We start from the raw sequence: 19,345 nt of genomic DNA on the forward strand, positions 1-19,345 counted from the left end.
AAAACTCAGTCGTTTTTTGGTGAACATTTTATTTCAAGCGCTGTCGAGAGATGTAAAAAAAAATATCATGGCCATATCATTCTGAACAAAATCCCTGCATGATGGAAACTTCATGAGCACAGGTTGCCATGGAGACAAGAAAACTAGGTGGGGGAATTCAGTTTGTTATCCTAGTCCGAATAGACTTTGACGTCTATTGCTGTCAAGGGCAGATAATGAGTTCAAAATAAAAAATAAAAACTTCCACAAGCTGAACTTTCATTTCTAAAAAAAGAATGGTGGGAAAAATATAGTGGAATGTGGAGCATGCACAATCCCTTGAAGTAGATTTGAACAAGAGATTAAGAACTTGCTCTGCAGCCAGAGAAGCCATTAAAAAGTCACCAAAAAAAAAAACACCAAAGACAGTCATTTAAAGGGCCACCGTTGTTTTTACAATACAAATCGACAGCTTGCTTCAATGCTACACTGAACACTTTGTCCATTAACAATTTTGGGATTAACTGTGATTTTTTTTTCAATATATATAATTTAACAAACCCACACACATATATGCACTAAAATGTAAACATTCATTCTACACACCCAAAAATAGCAACAAAAATGCACTTGAATTTTGGAGGATTCACATTTTTTTCCCCCAATCGGTGAAAAACAGACACATATGTAATACCAGAACATCTTTCCTTACTCGTGTCAGGTTTTTGTCTAACCTAGCTTTGGCACCAATGTTAGCATTGTTGAAAACGGAGGGAAAAAAATGAAAACAAAAATCACAAATGTACATTTTGGATAGTTGCTAACAATCACGAAAGCATCCTCTGCAACGAAAACAAGATGAGTGTAAAAAGTTATAAATACACGTGTTCGTTTAAAATACAAATATTTGTACAAAAATCAAATCTGTGGTAGGTGACGGTTTTAAAACAATGGAGTCAACGTAGATAGGCAGTCATGTTTTGTGTTTAACAGTATTAAAGGATGACGAACATCCCTTTTCAAGCTTGCGAAGGGACTCGATCACAGTTGTCGGAAATACATATTTTCAGGGTGAACCCAAAATGGGGCGTCCAATCCATGGATGTCATCGCCTTCAATGTCAGGGAGGGAATTTATCACTATTTGCCACCACAAAGTAGATGAGATAAAAATGTCTGAGTTGTTAAAGGGAATGATATGACCCTGCACATTAGTATTTCAGGTGCATGTTATCAGCACAAATGTACATGTACATTTCCCTATCTTGACATTTTGTGTGCATTTCCTTCTGATTACACAACCACAATTCATTATTTTGAGTGCACTTTATATACAAGGGTGTGCTCCATTTTTATTAATTAGGTCTTCTGTTCATATGAATGATGTTGTGATTTGGTGTATATCGCGTATCCATTTTCTGGCTACAATTTAGTAGTTCCTGTGTTTCTTATATTTACAATGAAAAATGGTTGATTGAGTGAGTATTTACCTGTCACGGTCATTTTAGGTTCAACCTGAAATCTCTCTCAAACCTCCAATATCGCTATTTTTTCATGTGAGAAATATACAGTGGCAAGTCAAACCTTCACTCTTGTTGTAAATACACAGCAATTGTGAGGTGGGCTGTGTTTAAAAGGGTTCTTTCTCTTTCAACTTGGCTTTCTGTAGCATCGCCGTATCCTGCGTATTTTTTCCTCCCGCCTTCGCCTTGGTGTCGCTTTTGAGCGGAGAGGCGGGTAACGTCGCCTCACGTTCGTCCAAATCGTCAAAACTCACTTCTTGCACGGCCTCTTGTTTTTTGAACGAGTCCCGGCGCTCGGACAGAGCCAACTTCCGCATCACCACCACCTCCGATGAATGGTGGTTGGCGGCGCGGTGTTGCGGCGTGGCGGCGCTGCGATGATGCTCGTACAAGCCTTGGCGCCCGTGTTCGCCCACGCACACAAACCCGGTGACGGTGTCTTCCTCCGCGTCCTCGCCTTCGGACAGCGGCACTTCCATGGTGTGCCTGCGGGTGCTGTAAGCTTTGCGGTCGCAGTGATAACCGCCGGTCGCTTTGTCGCCGCCCGTCAGCTTCTCCGCCGACTGGACTCTCTTGAGGAGCGGCGATCGCGGTGGCTCGGCGCTACGCGGGCGTACGGAGTGGCGGGCGATGGTGGGAGGGGATAGCGTTTTGCCGTGAAAACCCTGCAAAGATTTGGGGTGGCTGGGAAGGCAGGAGGGAGAGCACTGAGGAGACAGCGGCTGAGGAGGTGGGATGCAAGCCAGGGGCGACGGTGGGATGCTGCTGGTGGACTTGCAGCGGCCGGCTTTGGTGTAGCGGCCCAGGACGTGAAGGGAACTGGGACGGGCTTGAGGTACTGGCGAATTGGGCGAGCTGGAGCATGGGGATGAACTTGAATCTGCACAAAGAGAAAAGATAAACTGAGAAAATGGCATTTTTTGATAATGAGCAGAAACGGAGTACTGGGAGTCCTCGACCTATAACGTTTAGTTTTTTTTTTTTTTTTTACCTCCTGAGTGGTCAGGGGCAGGGGAGCGGCAGGGAGTGGACGGTCCGGGGGAAAGGGACTGAGTGGGGGATCCAGAGAGGCTGTCGCTGGAGGACTGGTGGAACCCGGATGAGAAACTGCGGCTGCTTTGCATGGGTGGTGGTGGCGTGTGTTTGGACAGCTTCTTCAAGATATTACGCCGGCGGCTACAAGCAAAGACGGAAATGTCAATGATCCAGTAGTTTGGATTTTCACGTGCTAACATGCATTGAAAAAGGACCTGTCTTGTCCATCTCTCCTCTTGCTTCTTTTGCTACGCCGAGCCATCTTAGCCTTGGAGCTTGTCTTTCTGGCAGGACCTACTTTGATGGAAGTGTTTTCCAAAGCAGTAGTTTGAAGGGTCACCCGATTGCCACTCTGTTGAAGGCATGGTTTTTCATTATGTGTAACATGGAATTAAAAAGAATACAAAGAGAATTTGAGTTCATTTGCATACCTTGAGAAGAAGCTCTACCACTTCTGTGTGCACGAGACCCTGTACGGATTCCCCATTGACATGAGTGATGAGATCACCCGCCCTTAATCCGGCCTCGTGCGCTGGGCTGCTCTCCTCCACACACTAAACATATTTAAAAAGATTATATCCAAAACTTTCAGGGAAGTGGCTGTCACTACAAACAACCAGGAGGACCAGAATGTAATATAATTTCAAAAAATAATGTCATTAAATGTGTTATTTCAGAATACAATTTTATTTCAATTACCATTACCATTTCAATGTATATCTAGCCATTTCCATTTTTATTGCTTTATTTAGATTGTATTTATATCCATTTCAAATGAGGCTTATTTCATTCCAAATAAACATCTGAAGTAAACCTACCCAGACCATGTGGTGAACTGTGTAGACATCAGTGTCTCCCATGTAGACTCTAATGGCTCGCAAAGCAAAGCCAAACCTCTTCCCAGAGCTGTGGATGACCACTGGAGGCCTGAGGCAGCTGATGTTGATGGAAAGATCACGACTGGGGGAGGAGTCTCTGGACGATGGGTTGGATGACAACGATAAAGACGACTTGGGGCTGGAAGGAGGCCCCGCTGAGTCATCTGGATGAGAGGCACAAACCAAAAAGGTCAGGAGCATGCTGTGTGCGTGCGCTTGGTTATTATGATTACATTTAACTCATTGGCTGCCATTGTGGCCCAAAATAAAAATGTATTTTACACCCCTGCTATACGGTATCTCACCACACGGTGTATACATTACAATTACTGTCAACATACCGTTTTTTTAGGGATTAAAAAAAATTAAAAAAACACTACCTACTAGTTTAAAGCTGGATATTATGCTATAAATTGCATTTTTCAAGATGACACTTTGCCTTCCTTGATCCATAAAGTATACCACAGGACATTCGTGTTCAGTCTTGCACACTTTCCTCCTTCTACTTTTGGTCTAAATTGCTTAGCAACAGTCTGTAGAGGGCAGTGTCAACATGAAGCATAAAAGCAATGAGAAATAGAGCACCGTGGAACATTATATCAGCTCACTGGGACTATAAAAACCACCCCTGAATGTGTGAACATTCTTCAAATTCATGTGGTGTAATTGTTATCTGTGCACCTGGGGTGATAATGAGGGAAAGTCCTGAGACTGAAGCAGACTTGGGGACTTTTCCAGCAGGAGGCCTGGGTTTATCCGGTGTATCAAGTTGGTGGGCGATGCGTCTGGACGCGCCCCTGCGGAATGACGGTCTGGTGCCCGTGCTGTTGCTGCGTAGGCGGATGCGTCGCAGGTTGGAGACCACGCCGTCTAAAAAAAGGAGCGCAGGAGGAGGACCACCTCGGGTCTTTAAGGACTTAGTAATAACAGGCTAGGCCAGTCTTTTTGCGGGCTTACCCTCCTCTTCGGCAGAGATGGCAAAACGAGGCATGATGTCCAAGCTCTGCGTGCTGTTTAACACCAGCGGGCTGGCACTGCGCTCCGACTGGGACGAACTGGAGGAAGCACGAGGACGTAAACTGCAAGAGAAATATAAGATTTTATTGACTTGCATCATGAGTGTTTTCCACTTTGCAGTAACTAGGACTAACAAAAATAAAAAGTGCAAATATTTTATGCATTTCCATTTGCGCATGTAAACGACGTGTGGTTTCACGCAGTCGTAACAAGAGTTTGGTAAGGTTCATTTTTCAAAACACAACCCTGTGGTCATGAATCATCATTCAATGTTCGGAAAAGCGTTAAGAGAAGAGAGTCAGTTATTCCTGAATTTTGAACATTTTGTGCTCACTGACCACATTAAAATAGAGAGAGAAAAAAAGATATAACCACTGGGACAGCACCCACTGGTATTTGGATTGCTTCTTTTAAAGGCTAAAGTTTGGCATTTGTCTGTCACCAGCATGTTTTTTTTCTTTGCAGTCACATTTGGACACGAATGTCTTGACTCACTAAGGTTAACTGACCAAACCTACTTGTTTATGTAGCACATTTTCATGAAATATTGTGATTTTGAGGCTATATCTAACCACCCATGGCTAATTTCAGGGCTCTCACCTTCCCCTGAGTCCATCTGGTCTGTCCCCGCTAGCCAGGTGCTTGTGTCCATCTCCTGGGGAAAAAGCACATCTGCCTTCCCATCGTTCCTCCTTCTCTTCACTGTGGCTCCTCTCCGAAGAAGACAAGCTGTGGTTGGAGGGTGTGGAAGTGGACAAGTGCTCAGTGCTGCTGTAAACCTGAAAAAAAGTGCGGGGGACTTAGATTTGGTGATATTTAAATGCTAAAATTTGAAGTAACGCGGTCATCGGCGAAAAATACTTTGTTAAAGCGATGAGCCACAGACGAGAACTGCCGCAGTTCCAGAGAGGATTCGTCGTCGTTAGTTTCATCATCATCAGAGTCGAGGTGAGAGTAGCGCTCGGATCGGGCTGGAGGTTACAAACATGACTTCAAAACACGTTCAATTCCAAATTCAAAAAGTGAAAACACTACTACTTTATTTTGATGCCATTTATGTGTACTAAAATAGATTATGATACTGGTTGCCAGGTGTCCTCATGACAAGTTTCTTTCACATGATTACCCAAGCTCATAAACATGTGTTGCATTTAAAAAAATATATAAAAATCTACTTACTATCAAAATAACTAGTGTCCTCGTCAGTCTCCAATTGTGGTATGAACTCGGCTTTTTGCCTCAGAAGGCCATTCCAGTCAAGACCCAAGAAGAACATATGCATCTTCACTTCTGTGGTTCCAGCTGCAGAGAATAAATATGAGTGATGAATTTGGGGTACAAAATAGTAAATGTTTAAATTTTTCACCTTAAATAAAGAGAAAATTCATCTAGGCCAGTCATTACACAACACTGCTGCGGCCTACCTGTTCCCAGGCGCTCCAGTGGACTCTGCCGAAGTAGTCTTGTGATAAGGTCTTGGGCGTCGGCTGGCAGCGCATCTTCCCCCTCGGGCCAGATGATGTCATCTGGACAAACAAGTCAACAATGGTGACTCACTGATGAAGTCAAGACTGAATTTAGTTTAGGAATGACCAACATTTGTGACAAAAAAGTCACCATGACGTACTTACCGTTGACCACCTGACCAAAAAGCTGTTCTGGTGTATCCCCAAAGAATGGCACGCAGCCCACAAGAAACTCATAGAGGATAATGCCCATGGCCCACCAGTCCACGGGCTTCCCATAGCCTTGCCTCAGGATGACCTCTGGAGCAATGTACTCTGGGGTCCCACACACCTATGAAGAACTTAACAGGTAAGTAGGTCACTTCCTCACAAGCTACTATACCACGATGCTAATATTCTCTTTAGGATTGACCAGATTGGGTCAGAATAGGAATGAGACAAGACGATAAATATTCATTTCAAAAAACAAAAGTGACAACAGACCTGTTTGTCAATAAACTCTCTGGTGTCCTTCTCAATGTGACCTTCATACAAATTAGTTGTCATGTTCATCAAGCCAATCTTTGATAGCCCAAAATCTGTTAGCTTAATGTGGCCCATTGAGGTGATTAGCAAACTACAAAAGAAGAGGGGAAAATACATTCAAATCATTCATGATATCTGTATATTATGATAAAAGCAATTTATTTTCTAGCTGTTGGGGTACTCAAAGGGCTCACTTGTCAGGTTTGAGGTCTCTGTGTACAATGCCATAGTTGTGAAGGTATTCTAAGGCCAGGACGGTTTCTGCAAAGTACATGCGCGCCATGTCCACAGGCAGAGGACCAATGTTCTTCAATAGATTTGCACAATCGCCACCTTTTGTTAAGTCAGTGTTATGGATAGAAAACCTTCCGTCAATCACAGACACTATAAATGGCTTGTAATTTCAAAAGAACACTGTGTACAAATTGTACCTTCCACGTACTCCATAACCATGCAGAGGTGTCGGCGCGTTTCAAAAGAGCAAAACATGGAAACCACAAATGGGTTTTCGGCAAAGGTCAGGATGTCTCGTTCCACAAACACTTGCTGGATTTGGTTTCTCAACATCAGGTTTTGCCGGTTGATTTTTTTCATGGCAAAACGTTGACGGGTTTCCCCGTGACGGACTAGGAATACAGCTCTGCGGGGGGGGGGGGGGGGGGGGGGGGGGTGAAGTAGGTGAAGTCATTTTAGCATGGAAAATATTTTTCACCTAATGACCCTTTGATAGCTATTATATAATTCCCAATCAGTTTCACAAAAGACAGATAGCCTGTTGAATTGAAACAAAGAAATCAAGTCTTTCTCACCCATAGGCACCATTGCTAATCAACTTGATGGTTTCAAAGTCACTCTCTAGTGGTTTCCTACGCGGGGGTGTGCAAACCGCACGGGTCTAAAGCGCAGATAAATAACAGGAAACAGAATCAATGTAACATGTGAACTCTGTAAAACAGGACTTTTTGTTCCTTGCTTTTTAAATTTACTACCTGTGTTGGCGTTGCATCTCCAGACTCATCCGATTCTCTGCTGGCGGATCGATGACTTGGGCTTGTTTGTTCCAGTTGGACCATATCTGGAAGAGCAGAATTAACATAATAGATATTAGACATAGCTAGATATATGGGATTTTGTTTGCCCCCTTTTTCTAACAATACCTTCAAGTGGATCCCTTGTGAGTCCGAGCTGGCTGACGATGTATCTGGGAATATCGGTCTTGATCCCCCTGGCTTGACCTTCTGCTGTCTCCAAACGTTGGTAGAATTCTTCAGGATCAAATTCCTGTCCAAGACAAAAGCATCATTTACATGTAACCAATATTTAGTACAAGGTCATTATTCAGTTTTTTCATCCAAACTCTAATATCGATCTGCTTAAATAATACACTGGTGCAAAACTGTAAATCAATCAGTGCAGTAATTCTTTTGTAGTTCTTAAGAGAACTTGAACTTGGCAGCTTTTGGGGAAAAAAAAAAGAAATAAAACAGCACAAGAGCATATTCAACTTTTGCATGTGTTTACATGGCCATGCATAAGTGGGTTATTTCCAAAAACCCGTTTACAAAAGGATTATCGGGTACATGTACACGTGCTCACAGATGCACTGCTTCATATCATTTGACCCAGTTAACTTTTATGATTAAGCCAACATGGAAAAAGAAAGAAATCACTTCGTTGACAGGCAGCAAAAAGTATTGCAAACACTACAGCTCCTTTGAATATTTATCACCTTGACAAGTGTAGCTCCACATTTGCCAACTTTTAAGAACAAAACATCACAATACATTCCCCTACCTCTAACGTCATCCAAGTGTCATTATTATTACAACTAGAACATATCATCTGTCTGTGCCTTGACATCTGCATTTCAAGTATTTAGTCCAAATGACTATGAGCCAAAGTGTCCTTACCAGACATTCGAGGAGCCTTGCAGGCCTGGAGATGTTTATGAGGATCTTCTTCACCAATTTTGTAATTATGGCCACTTCCTCGCTTTCTGAACGTTCATATGCCTGGTGGAGAAACAAATAATTATCTACTTGCATTAGCTGCTGTTTTGCATCCATCATTCAATGTTACTTTGCTTTTATTTTGCAAAAACTGAAAATATTTTGATTTAAAAAGCAAACATTTATGCTGTCTAAGATTTTTTCTAATCCCTGATATCATGTTTACAGCCATTTTTCTAATTGATAGAGTGGAACACGATTACGACCAGCATCACATCAGATACAACACATTCTGGTGAGCGATCCTGCGATCTGTCCGGTTGTTTTTCATTTTTTCCATGGCTGGAAAAGCAGTCTATGATGTCCAAGGCTATTTTCGTCCCTTCTATAGCACGTAATAGTACACTAAATGTCTGCAGAAAAGATTATCCAATGAACTGTCCTGCAATTGACATCATCAAGTCGTAACATGAAATGACAGCACGAACAAGCAGTTCCTTTTCAATGCTCCAAAAGAACCACATGAAAGAACTTCATGTGCAAGTGAGCAGTAGGAACTGGCACCACAAATCAATTTGGTTGCTAACGAACGCTCTGGTACTGCAGACATACCTCGTGCAGCAGCTTCTCCAGCTTTTCTTGCAACTCCACAAAGTAGCGAGAGGTGACCAAGCCTTTCTGGGACTTGTCCAAGCAGTCTCGAACCAGTTCCACCAACTGATGCTGGATGAACCCAAGAACCCCATCGGCCAGGGGCAGAGCGCTTCCGGGTGAACACTCTTCGATGATGTCCAGAAGGCGACCTTCCATCTGTGCGGTTGCCTAAAAGAGCATCCAAGATGGAGGGTGTCCATAAACATAATACTCAATGAACCCAACGTTGCAATGAATGAAAGGAGGCCTTGAAAAAGAGCTTCCAAATCTCACCGCACCTTTGGAAAGCGTTCCTTATAAACATGATTCATCATGACAATCTCGTTGTCAAATGTTCCGCAGGTTCGTCCGGGGCTGGATGAGAAAAAAAAGCAAATGTTGAAATGACTACAAATCACATTAAATGCATTGAGATCAACCATTGAGTGACCCAGCATGAAATGGACTTTTCATTTTTTCAATATTTTTGTCCAAGATATGAAGACTGTCCTGAAATGAGCTTTCCCCAGGATGGACAACACAATCTATTTAAAAATGCCTCTAATAGGTATGACATCAGCTTGAATATTGTGGCGAGATGACCCACAAACTTGACTTTTTAAAATTCCTCCCAAGAATAGTTAAGTTAACTTGGGCAAGTGCTGTGGTTGAGGATGGATTTGATACCTGAGACTACGCGAGCGCAGCCGAACAGGAGGTGAAACATGAGGTCCCTCTTCATCCGCCACACATTCCGTACTCCGGAAATGCTTAAACAGGAAGTGGAGATCATCTTGTGTAGGCTGGAGAGGCAGCTGGTGCAAGAGCTCCTGGGAGGATGACGACTAAGGTGGAAAAAAAACAAAAACAAAAGGGAGATCAGATCATAGCTTCATGGCATTGCATTTTTTTTGCTCTATATACCCAAATATTCTGGCTAGAAAGCCAAAAAGGGCAATAAAAAAAAAAAAGAAACGTCATTTCTTTCCTTTTTTCCGCTAACTTTGTCAGCTGTCCGAGAGCTTTAGTGTTTAGTTCACCAAAACCATGATTTTTTATTTGGCGCTGCGGTATATCCCAAGGCAGCCTGTTATATTGGCCATGTGTGCTTTCTGTTTTCTCGCCGCACGTCAAAATTAGTGACGGGCGGGCTGGAATTTGTGATAACTTCCATCTGGCGGGGGTCTTAAGTGTAAGAGGAGAACACCATTGGACGTCAAATGTACAACAGACAGAAAAAAAGGTGATAGAAAGAAGACGGAGGAGGAAACTAGAGATGTTTCAGGCCCGGAGTGGCATAAAGAGCTCACTGACGAGTTCTGAAAGGGGCTTTGTTTGGGGAGGGTTGACCTCACCGTCCGTCTCTGAGCCATGTGGCCGGCCCACCATGCTAAATTACAGTCGTGACAGAGAGGACGTTGCTATTGTTTTGCCGCCGAGTGTCGTTTTCACAAATGACTTTCTAGAAATTTAGAAAAAGTGCTAAATGGCTTCTTCAAATTGAATGTGAAGATGTGAAAACAAATGTGGAAAAATAACCACTTGTAACAATAAGATTTAATTACAACGTTAGCATTCTGTGTTTCTTTCTCATCAAAACAGTTGAATTAAGTCTGAAAAACAGATCAAATGACTCTTGGAAGCCATCTCGGTTCCTTTTGGACAGCGCTTGAATGATTCATCTCTTCCTTCTGTGCGGTGTGATAAAACTGCTGTGATTCAAGGATTTATCATCAGACACATCCTGTTATCATGACTAACTCATGAAAACAAGATCTCTTCTCCTTTTCTTGTGTGGCGCAGAACTGGGTTTTCGTGAGGAATATTTAGTCAACCCGTTTGTGCATTTAAAACCGTCTCTTGTGAGCACTTCTATTTGGCACGCGGGACTTCGACACTGATGACGTGTGAGTGTGAAACGGCAATTCCGACGGTGGGTCGACGCCAGCGACGTTTGTCCTCCTGCCAAGACGAGGGAGGACACGCCATGAATGAAGGTTTTGCTTCCAGACTGCCCGGCGGAGAAAAACACACAGCTGGAAAGGCCAACTTTTAACTGGCAAGCAGGTGAGAGTTTCACACATTGAAAATTGATTGGCACTGACATAGGAAAGGGACCTTTGGAAGGAAAATATTAAATGATATTAAAAAAATAAAAGCTTACAGATACGGATGAACTGGGTGCATTGGTGCAGTATCCAGAGGAGGGAACTGATGCCACAGACCATCTTCGGCCATCTCCACGGCTGAAAAAGAAAAACGGTAACGTTAGTAGCTCAGTTAATTATTAAATCCACTAGCCAAAGAAATTTTAGCAACATGCCCGTTTCTAATTACATTGGTTTAGGCTTTACATTTAAACAATAAACGACAGAAGACAAAATTATGGACCAAGAAAAGATGGAATATGAATACAAGGTAACTATGTTAGTGTATCATTGTTCTTTTTTTAAAAAGTAGTTAATGGTAAACAATGTGGTTTGAAAATTAATATGTCTGTTTTGAGATAGAAAATACTGTAAATATTCAAATGTCTGTTTACAGGTTTCTTTGTTAATCAAATTATAGAAATAGAACTTAACAAGAAAATATTTCCAGCTGCTTTGCAGCTTTTTGTTTATTTTTAATTAGAAAAAAAAGAATATAGTGTATTTTTCCATTGGAATTATATGAGCCCATAACATCTGGATTTTTTGGCCAGCTTTGACTGCCACAACTCCATTTTTTCTTGCCAGGATGACATATTTTTAACCCTTTGTGGCTTGTGTGGCCCTACAAATTAATCTTTCACTTGGTTGCCAATAACAGCGATCAACGTGCAACCTGCAATAAAATGCGGAACAAAAACCAACCATTTTAGAACATTTCTTACCTCTCAGTACGGACCAGGTGGCTATGCGGGGACCATATGAGGAAGGCAGAAACAGAAGAGAGAAACAGTGAGAGACAAATGTGAGGAAGCGAGTAAACACAGCCTAATGAGAAGGACAAAACAAGCCTGGCTGTCTGTGGTGCTCCCGTGTCCCACTTTGCAGCTGAACACCTGCCAGACTGTGCTTTGTCATTACGCAGCAATGACATTAACTTTGTACAAAGATAAAATAAACTCAAGCAAGAAGTAGCACACTCATAACACCCCCTCCCCCACCAGTCCGGCATGTTCTCTAAGGACATGTCCCACTTTCTTTCACTGATTCAATCCATGATGACAAGGCTTCTTCACACAAACAAGCTTTTGGAGACATGTTACCAAATACAAAATGACAAGAATAATCAAGGCTTGTGGATTGATTGGGCGGTTTATAACTGGGAATCAATATTTTTGTTGTCAATAGAGTTAGAAGATGGGGGAAAATATACATTACTGGTCTATATAAGATCTGTAAACTGGCGTGTGGTTCTGAGAAATGGTTTTACTAATTGGTCACTTTAGTCATGTCAAATCCTAGGCCTGTGATGGCATGTTACTGCTTTTACAGGTTTGTGTGATGAAATAATTGGAGACTCGTGTGAATAAGAAACAAACCCAATGAACCTAAAAACACTGCACTGCCTTCTTTGTCTAAACATTGGCAGTCTGTTGAGGCTTAATTTAAATGAGTCATGCAGACAAGCAACACAAACCATCCCTGCGAATCTGCTGGGATATTTTGTACTGTGCAACAACACCAAAAAGAGGGAAGAGATAGTGTACAAAGAAGACACTTAGTTTTTTAACTTTTACTTTGCCTGGAAAAACGTCACTATGTGCAAGCCACCATTTTGGCTGAGGCTCTCCCTGTGTTTTGTGAGAATTTTTTTGAAAAGTCGATAATTTCACTCAAAACCACCACAGTGCTACCAAAGACCCGTGACCAGCAAGAAGCCTTGAAGCTGGAAACGCTGGTGTCCAAATGGAAATTTAGGTTCATCGTGCTGTTGTTTGAACAGACTCATGAATCGAAATAACAACTCAGCTTTCTGTTGCTCAGTCATTGTCTCGTGGTTTTTGAACCCACAGCTCATTCAATTTGGGAGACAAAACACAGCGGGTTGGCTGGTCTGCACTTAATCGCTTCAAACTGAATTACGCAAATGTCAACCTGTATCAGAAGTAAGATCAAGATGACATGTAAAAAATGTAAAAAAAAAAAAAATAGGAGCCTGATATCTCATGTAGCTATTCAAATCATTTCAAGTCAATTCTTACCTGCGGGCAAACTGGAAGTTCGCAGAACTGCTGGCAGAAACATTTCTGGGGCTTTCCGATGGGCTGTTGCCAGCTAAAGAAAGTAAGAATATTAACATTTTAGACATTAACAGTTAACCACGTCCATAACCGTACAGTCAAGTCCTGTAGAACTGCATTAGCCTAGTTTGAGCTACACAATTTTGCACTGTCATGTGTCATCATTTTTAAATATTCAACTAATTGCTTGCCCTTTCGTTGACAGACCACCAATTCATTTGAATTCAGAGTTGGTAACGATAGTTCAAATGGACTGAATGTCTGTTGCCGCCAATGGCATTAAATCAGCCAGTCTTCCCAACCCTAACCTCCAGATAAAAAAAAGATATTAAAAAAAATCATGTTTATGCACCATAGCTTTTACACAACATGATCCATAGATAGGAAATCAACAAAATAACACTGAAGGGAAAATAGTAACAGATAAAATCAAGAGTCGAATTGGGTATCCCAGCATAGAAGATCCACCTTTATGATTATGTACACAGTAAATGAAATGAGACTGCCAGGGAATTATCCAAAACAGATCTTATCTGGCACACAACAGTAAACAAAAAAATCACAAAAGCACCTGTGGCAAGCGGGAGAGGTGAAAGTGGGCGTGAGAGAGTGGGGGAAGGGGTCCCGACCGCCAAACTCCTTCTCTTGTTGTTGCGGGCTCTGTCAGAGACGGAAAACAAATTCAACTGTTAAAATTCAAAAGCACAGTAACGCATATATGTTGGTATGACCTTGAAAAATGGATGTTTCACAAAAACTTCACTTGAAAAATGGTTCACTGCGACTCATTTTCCGGTGCCAGGTCATGAGCTAATGATTTATTTGATCTACCAATGACATCCTTCATCCTACAACCAAAAGGCTTGCGTACTGGTTATAAAGCAGGGGTGTCCAAATTATTCCACAAGCAGTGGGTGAAGGGTTTTGTTCCAATGGATCCAGACAGTTTCATCAATGAAGTTTCTTCTGAAACCAGCAGCACCTGATGGCAGTCAACTGTTTACACATTAAGGACGGCAGATTGGTGACAATGTAGCCTCTTTATGGGTTGGAATGAAACCCTGCACCCACTGCGGCCCTTGAGGACCGGTTTGGACACCCTTGTTATGGAGCAAAAATGCACCCATTTAGAACCATGACATAACCGTGCAGTCTCTTCATACCAATGCAGTCATCGCTGTGAACCAGCAAGACATTCTTACACAGTGGTAGAAATCAACATACAGAATCTGCAATCAGTGGTGTTGGAATTACTGCAGTTAGATACATTTTGTTATAAGTCTAGTATAAGACAGGAACGGTAACATTGATAGATCAAAGCATTTCTGGGTTGCCAAGACAAAATGTAAAAACCAGTAGAAGTAGTAGACAAATGTTTGACTTGAGAATGATGAAGCTAAACACAAGAATTTGTGGATGATTTCTATTTCAACATTGTTACTGTTAGACTTTATCTCTGGTTAGAAGAAACATAATAGAGGCGTGTCATATTATGAAGAATATACAATAGTTCAATGTTGTTCATGATCTCATGGGAAGATGCTCCTAAAATTGTTAGGCTTCACTGAAAGCCACAGTAATCACTAGGTTGTCAGACTAGCTAAAAATTAAAGCAATTTAAGGCTGTAGAAAAATTCAAACTGGATATATCATTGTGTACACCCGTAAAACTAACTAATGAGGCAAGAATGGGGACTAAAGCACCCCATATTCCGAGTTATCAGACTTATTTGGAACCAGTGTAATCTGTAACAAATGCAGAACATTGGTAAACATTTCTATGACTACCAATTTGTGCAGGCCAGTATACAACAACGCACAAACGACTATACCTGCAAAACAGGTTACATTGTAACAGATGCTCCTAAAAACACAGGCACCATTTTCTGTTATTGTAAGGGTGTCTAGAACAGGTCCCTGAAAATCAAATGGCTAAATGTAGCATAAATATTGTGCCTGATTAATGGCATTTCAATGGGTAAAATGAATATGCTTAATAATTGACATTACTATATCTAAGGAGCATTAATTAATGATTTAACCATTTAATCATTAGAGTGCTTCAAATTGACTGCTATTGTCGTGGATGACATTTTAAAGAGAAGGGCTGTCATAAACTACAATAGGCTCGAAATGGACGTTACAAGCTCGTTTTACGGTTCACAAAAGGGACATATATATTCGATTGGGAGGCTAATTCAATCCCTCTCCCAGAGAGAATCTGACATCGTGGTTACGTCGAAAAATCGATCTGCACTAATAGTTTGTGGCGTTTTATGCGACAGATAAGTGCACACAATATGCAGTCGACACACATAACGCGCTTTTCGGAATAAAAGAGCCTATAACACAAACACCACCATGCAATTATCATCTATTTCACCATTAAACAACAGAACATGAAGCTCAGATAAGATAATAGCATAGCATTAGAAACAATTTTGACGTGTTATTATTATTATTTTACCCTTTAGTTCTTTTCATCATGGCCCCGGTAACAAAACTAGTTTTGTAGCTCGGCAACACCGTCCAGTAATGATTTTGGTCAGCCATGGTGGTAGTAATAATGATGACCGATAAAGACGAGCCAGGTACGGGAGTCGTCCTCTACAGCCAAGCGCCCATTTCGGAAAGTCTTCCCCAGTGAGGCTTCACCGAGGTCGGCTAGCTTAGCTCGGTTAGTCCGTCGTTGAGCTTGGCTGAAAATTGAGCCCGGACCCAAAGCTCGCCAACTCGGTGATGACGAGCCGTTTCTACATCCATCTCCCGTGCTTCGAGGTCACCCCTGTCACCCGTAGCGCTCCAAGAAAAGACTATCCGCACCAGAATGCGACATTATCGGCTGATAACTGCGGCAAAAATAATAAAGACTGAATTAAAAAAAAACTTTCCAGGCACGGCAACGTCAAACGGCGCATGTGCAAAAAAATCTGCTGAAGGGAGGAGAAATGCTGTTGCTTTCAAGTACCACGGGGAGATTTGGAAATGGAAAACAAATGAAGCAGTCATGAGCCACTAAATAGAAAATACATGGACTTAGGTCACGACGGGGGACATAAAACAGGCCAATAAATGCTTGTTAAATTTTATTTACACTATTAAATGCCAAACTGGAAGGAAGGAGAAGAAACTTTCCAACCTGTGTAGGATCATGGAGCATGATCATGAATGTTACATTTGTATATAGGGAATGGGCATAAAACTATAGTTAAGTAATAATCTCATGACTAAAATCCATTTATTAACTCAATGAACGGGAAATTCCCTTATCCCATATTAGTAAATATTAACATATAATGTTTTCAGAGATGTCAGTGACATTCAGACAACCCTCCAGCGCCTCCTCTGTCTCTTTACCAAAATATTAATGCAATCTGAATGATGCTATCTGCCTGCTGCTAATGCATGAACAACCAGTTTATATTGTATGTTTGTTCAGTGTTGAAAGGTGAACATCAACCTATTTCTTTGTTAAAACAGTACAAATGATAACAAGCAGGTTAAAGTTTGTCAAGACAGATGTCTCCCTCTTTTAAAATTAACACAATGTTTGCCCTATGAACTGAAAACATGGGAACCTCAAGTTAAAAAATAAATATACAAACAATGAACTGACGACACATTTTCACTTTTTCACTTGAGTTAACATAAAACCAGTCAGAGCAGTGAGACCACTTTGACTGCTTCTCACAAAGTTAATGGGGGTTTCCAAGAGGTTGGGCCAGGTCGTATACGTATACACCTATGAAGTTATGGTATATAGTCTTGTATAGTACTCTATATTGATAATCTGACAAGTGACTGATCTGGTATTTTGCTATACTTACACAGTTCCTCTTCGTGGAAGACTCAGCTCCTTCTGAAAGGAAGAAATAGTGAAACCAAATTAGGAATATAGAAACATTACTTTGGTAGGACTTAACGGAATATCATTTTCAAATAATCATTCAATGTTCAACAAGGGTAGTGAACATAAAAAGTTCTTCTGTTCTCGTTAGTGCGTGTAAATGTCGTTAGACGCAGTTTGGCCTACTTTCATGGGTTACAATAGTTCATGAGTCACTGACAATGTTGTAAAAGTTTACACTTTGCCAAGCTGACCATGTGCTCTGCTTTCTAATGCATAAATTATGGCCTATTCTTAATTTGTGCAATTTAGCAGAAAATAACATTTGAGATATTGGAAGGAAAATCATTCTTTTTAAGAAAATGGCAGTTCTAAAAGAAGTACTATATTGACATTTGGCATTTGATTGGATCATTCCTTATCCACCTTCTTATCGTGACAATAATATAATCATGATTGATTCAAGTTGTTTTTTTTTTAATGATGAAAAATATATGGTAACCTAACCTTTGAACTGATTTTTCCCCTTTTCAATTAATAATTGTATTTTTTTAATCCTTTTTTTCTGTGTTTTTAGTTAAAAAATCATTTTGTTAAATCTAAAAATATATTTTTAAAAAAGCTAAAATAAACATTGTTTTACATCTATAAAAAAAACTGAACATCCAGGGCCTTTAATCCAGTTCATTTAATCCATTTATAATTAAAAAAAAAAATCTAAATATATCTAAAATGGTCCGGCCCACATGAAATGGAGTTGACGTTAAAGCGGCCCGCGAACCAACCCGAATCTGACACCCTTGATCTAAACAATGAACGTCTCTCTCTCTGTCAACGACAGCCATTGATTTACGCCTCCTATATTTTTCCCCAAGGAAAATGCACAAAATGTACACTGGCCTAACAGAGCACTTGATCATTCCCATCCGAGTAAAACAAACATGGCATTCAGGAGGGGATAAAGAAGGTTCCTGTGGCGATCATGTGTTCTCCTCTTATCACCAAGGCAACCATTTGCCAAAGCCTGAAAATGAGATGCTCCAAAATAAACACAACCCGTGCTCACACCAACCATTCGTAAAAAACAATCAACACATGAACCATCCATCCATTAACAACAACACCCATGAAAAAGCCTGCTTTTATCTCCCTTTGACTCTCCTTGAAATTTGCCTAGAAACAAGCGTCGTGTTGTGATGGCTTCCATTTCTGAATAAAACTGTATTTTACCTGCAGCCCCCGTCGTCTCAGGATATTCGGCTCATCCATTATTGACTAGAATTCCAAAAGTGAATGTGCTTCAGAGCGCTTTCTTTCTCCAGTCAAGCCATTTGCGGAGAGTGCGCTCTTCCTCCCGGCTGAGCCTCCACTTCATCACCCCCCCCCGGACTCCCCCTACATCTTCCTCTTGCTCATCATCCTCGCCTGTTTCACCACAAACCCTTTCAAGGTGGTCCTTTTAATGGGTCACGTGGTGGGTGATGTAGATGGAGGCAGAAGTGGGGCAAAAGTAATCCCACTCTGTAATTCAGTAAAAGTACTTGTTGAGGAAAAAGTCAATAATTAAAAGGATCTGCTTTCACAATGGCTGGTGTGTTGGAGATAACGTGGCCTTTTATTCATGTGGACTATGAAGCCTTTGTTCTACCGGAATTCCTTATTCATGGCGCATCTTCTATTCGGGAACATCAACACAGGCCCCGTTAAATCAAGCATTAAAAGCAATTTTAAAGATAAACATAGATATCCAATCTACTTGAACTGGTAGACTTGAAATGTATTGGACGTCTATTCCCATCACCAAAGAAAAGTATCTTATTTTAATGTAATTATGAATTATTTCAAAATATAGTATGTTGTAAAACTGAAGGATTTAATATGGTATTTATTATATTATTGTAATTTTAATCTATGTATATAAAACACACAAATGTGTCTCCTCATAGCAAAAAATATCACTTGTTAATTAATCATTAAAATATATAGCATATTATAGTAGTAATACAGTATCTAGTATGGATAGGATGCTGATAAATTATTGATTTTCACAGTTGGGCTCAATTTACCCTTCATTACCAGGTGACTGGTTCACATAGACTCATAATAAACAGGGTACATACCACTAGAGGGCGCAGCAGTAATGTACTACAGTAAAATATAGTACATACATTGTCCTCAAAGGGCCTTGGCAGTGACTTGACAGTGTAAACAAGACCACACAGAGAGATGGAATTCCAGCTGTAGGAAAAAATTCCCAGTCTGTACC

General features: G+C 41.0%; 1 protein-coding gene across 2 annotated transcripts; it reads right to left on the minus strand.

Moving 5' to 3' along the window:
- Positions 1-9: 9 nt before the first annotated feature.
- mast3a (microtubule associated serine/threonine kinase 3a) lies at positions 10-18,514 on the minus strand. Of its 2 annotated transcripts, XM_077723923.1 has the most exons (28): positions 18,310-18,514; positions 17,060-17,091; positions 13,804-13,892; positions 13,194-13,266; positions 11,877-11,897; positions 11,169-11,250; positions 9,692-9,849; positions 9,304-9,379; positions 8,984-9,193; positions 8,333-8,434; positions 7,580-7,703; positions 7,412-7,497; positions 7,232-7,317; positions 6,854-7,062; positions 6,617-6,755; positions 6,381-6,513; positions 6,063-6,228; positions 5,856-5,957; positions 5,611-5,733; positions 5,293-5,402; positions 5,032-5,210; positions 4,372-4,493; positions 4,096-4,284; positions 3,355-3,578; positions 2,968-3,090; positions 2,752-2,888; positions 2,493-2,677; positions 10-2,381 (listed from the first exon to the last, which is right to left on the minus strand). In XM_077723923.1, the coding sequence occupies exons 1-28, from the start codon at positions 18,346-18,348 to the stop codon at positions 1,609-1,611; spliced, it is 4,092 nt and encodes a 1,363-aa protein (XP_077580049.1). In that variant the 5' UTR covers positions 18,349-18,514; the 3' UTR covers positions 10-1,608. The 2 variants fall into 2 exon arrangements, with proteins under 2 accessions (XP_077580049.1, XP_077580047.1); XM_077723921.1 differs by lacking the exons at positions 17,060-17,091; positions 18,310-18,514 and adding an exon at positions 15,700-16,158.
- Between the last annotated feature and the right edge of the window lie 831 nt (positions 18,515-19,345).

Source organism: Stigmatopora nigra, chromosome 9 (genome assembly GCF_051989575.1).
Source record: "Stigmatopora nigra isolate UIUO_SnigA chromosome 9, RoL_Snig_1.1, whole genome shotgun sequence".
Taxonomy (NCBI): Eukaryota; Metazoa; Chordata; class Actinopteri; order Syngnathiformes; family Syngnathidae; genus Stigmatopora; species Stigmatopora nigra.

Excerpts from the sequence above, each read along its gene's own strand:
- mast3a (XM_077723921.1), bottom strand. The coding sequence starts at position 15,785 with ATGGCTGACCAAAATCATTACTGGACGGTGTTGCCGAGCTACAAAACT. Across the intron at positions 11,251-11,876 it reads CACCTGGTCCGTACTGAGAG|CCGTGGAGATGGCCGAAGAT; the intron begins GTAAGAAATGTT and ends TTTCTTTTTCAG. Across the intron at positions 3,091-3,354 it reads CAGTTCACCACATGGTCTGG|TGTGTGGAGGAGAGCAGCCC; the intron begins GTAGGTTTACTT and ends AAATATGTTTAG.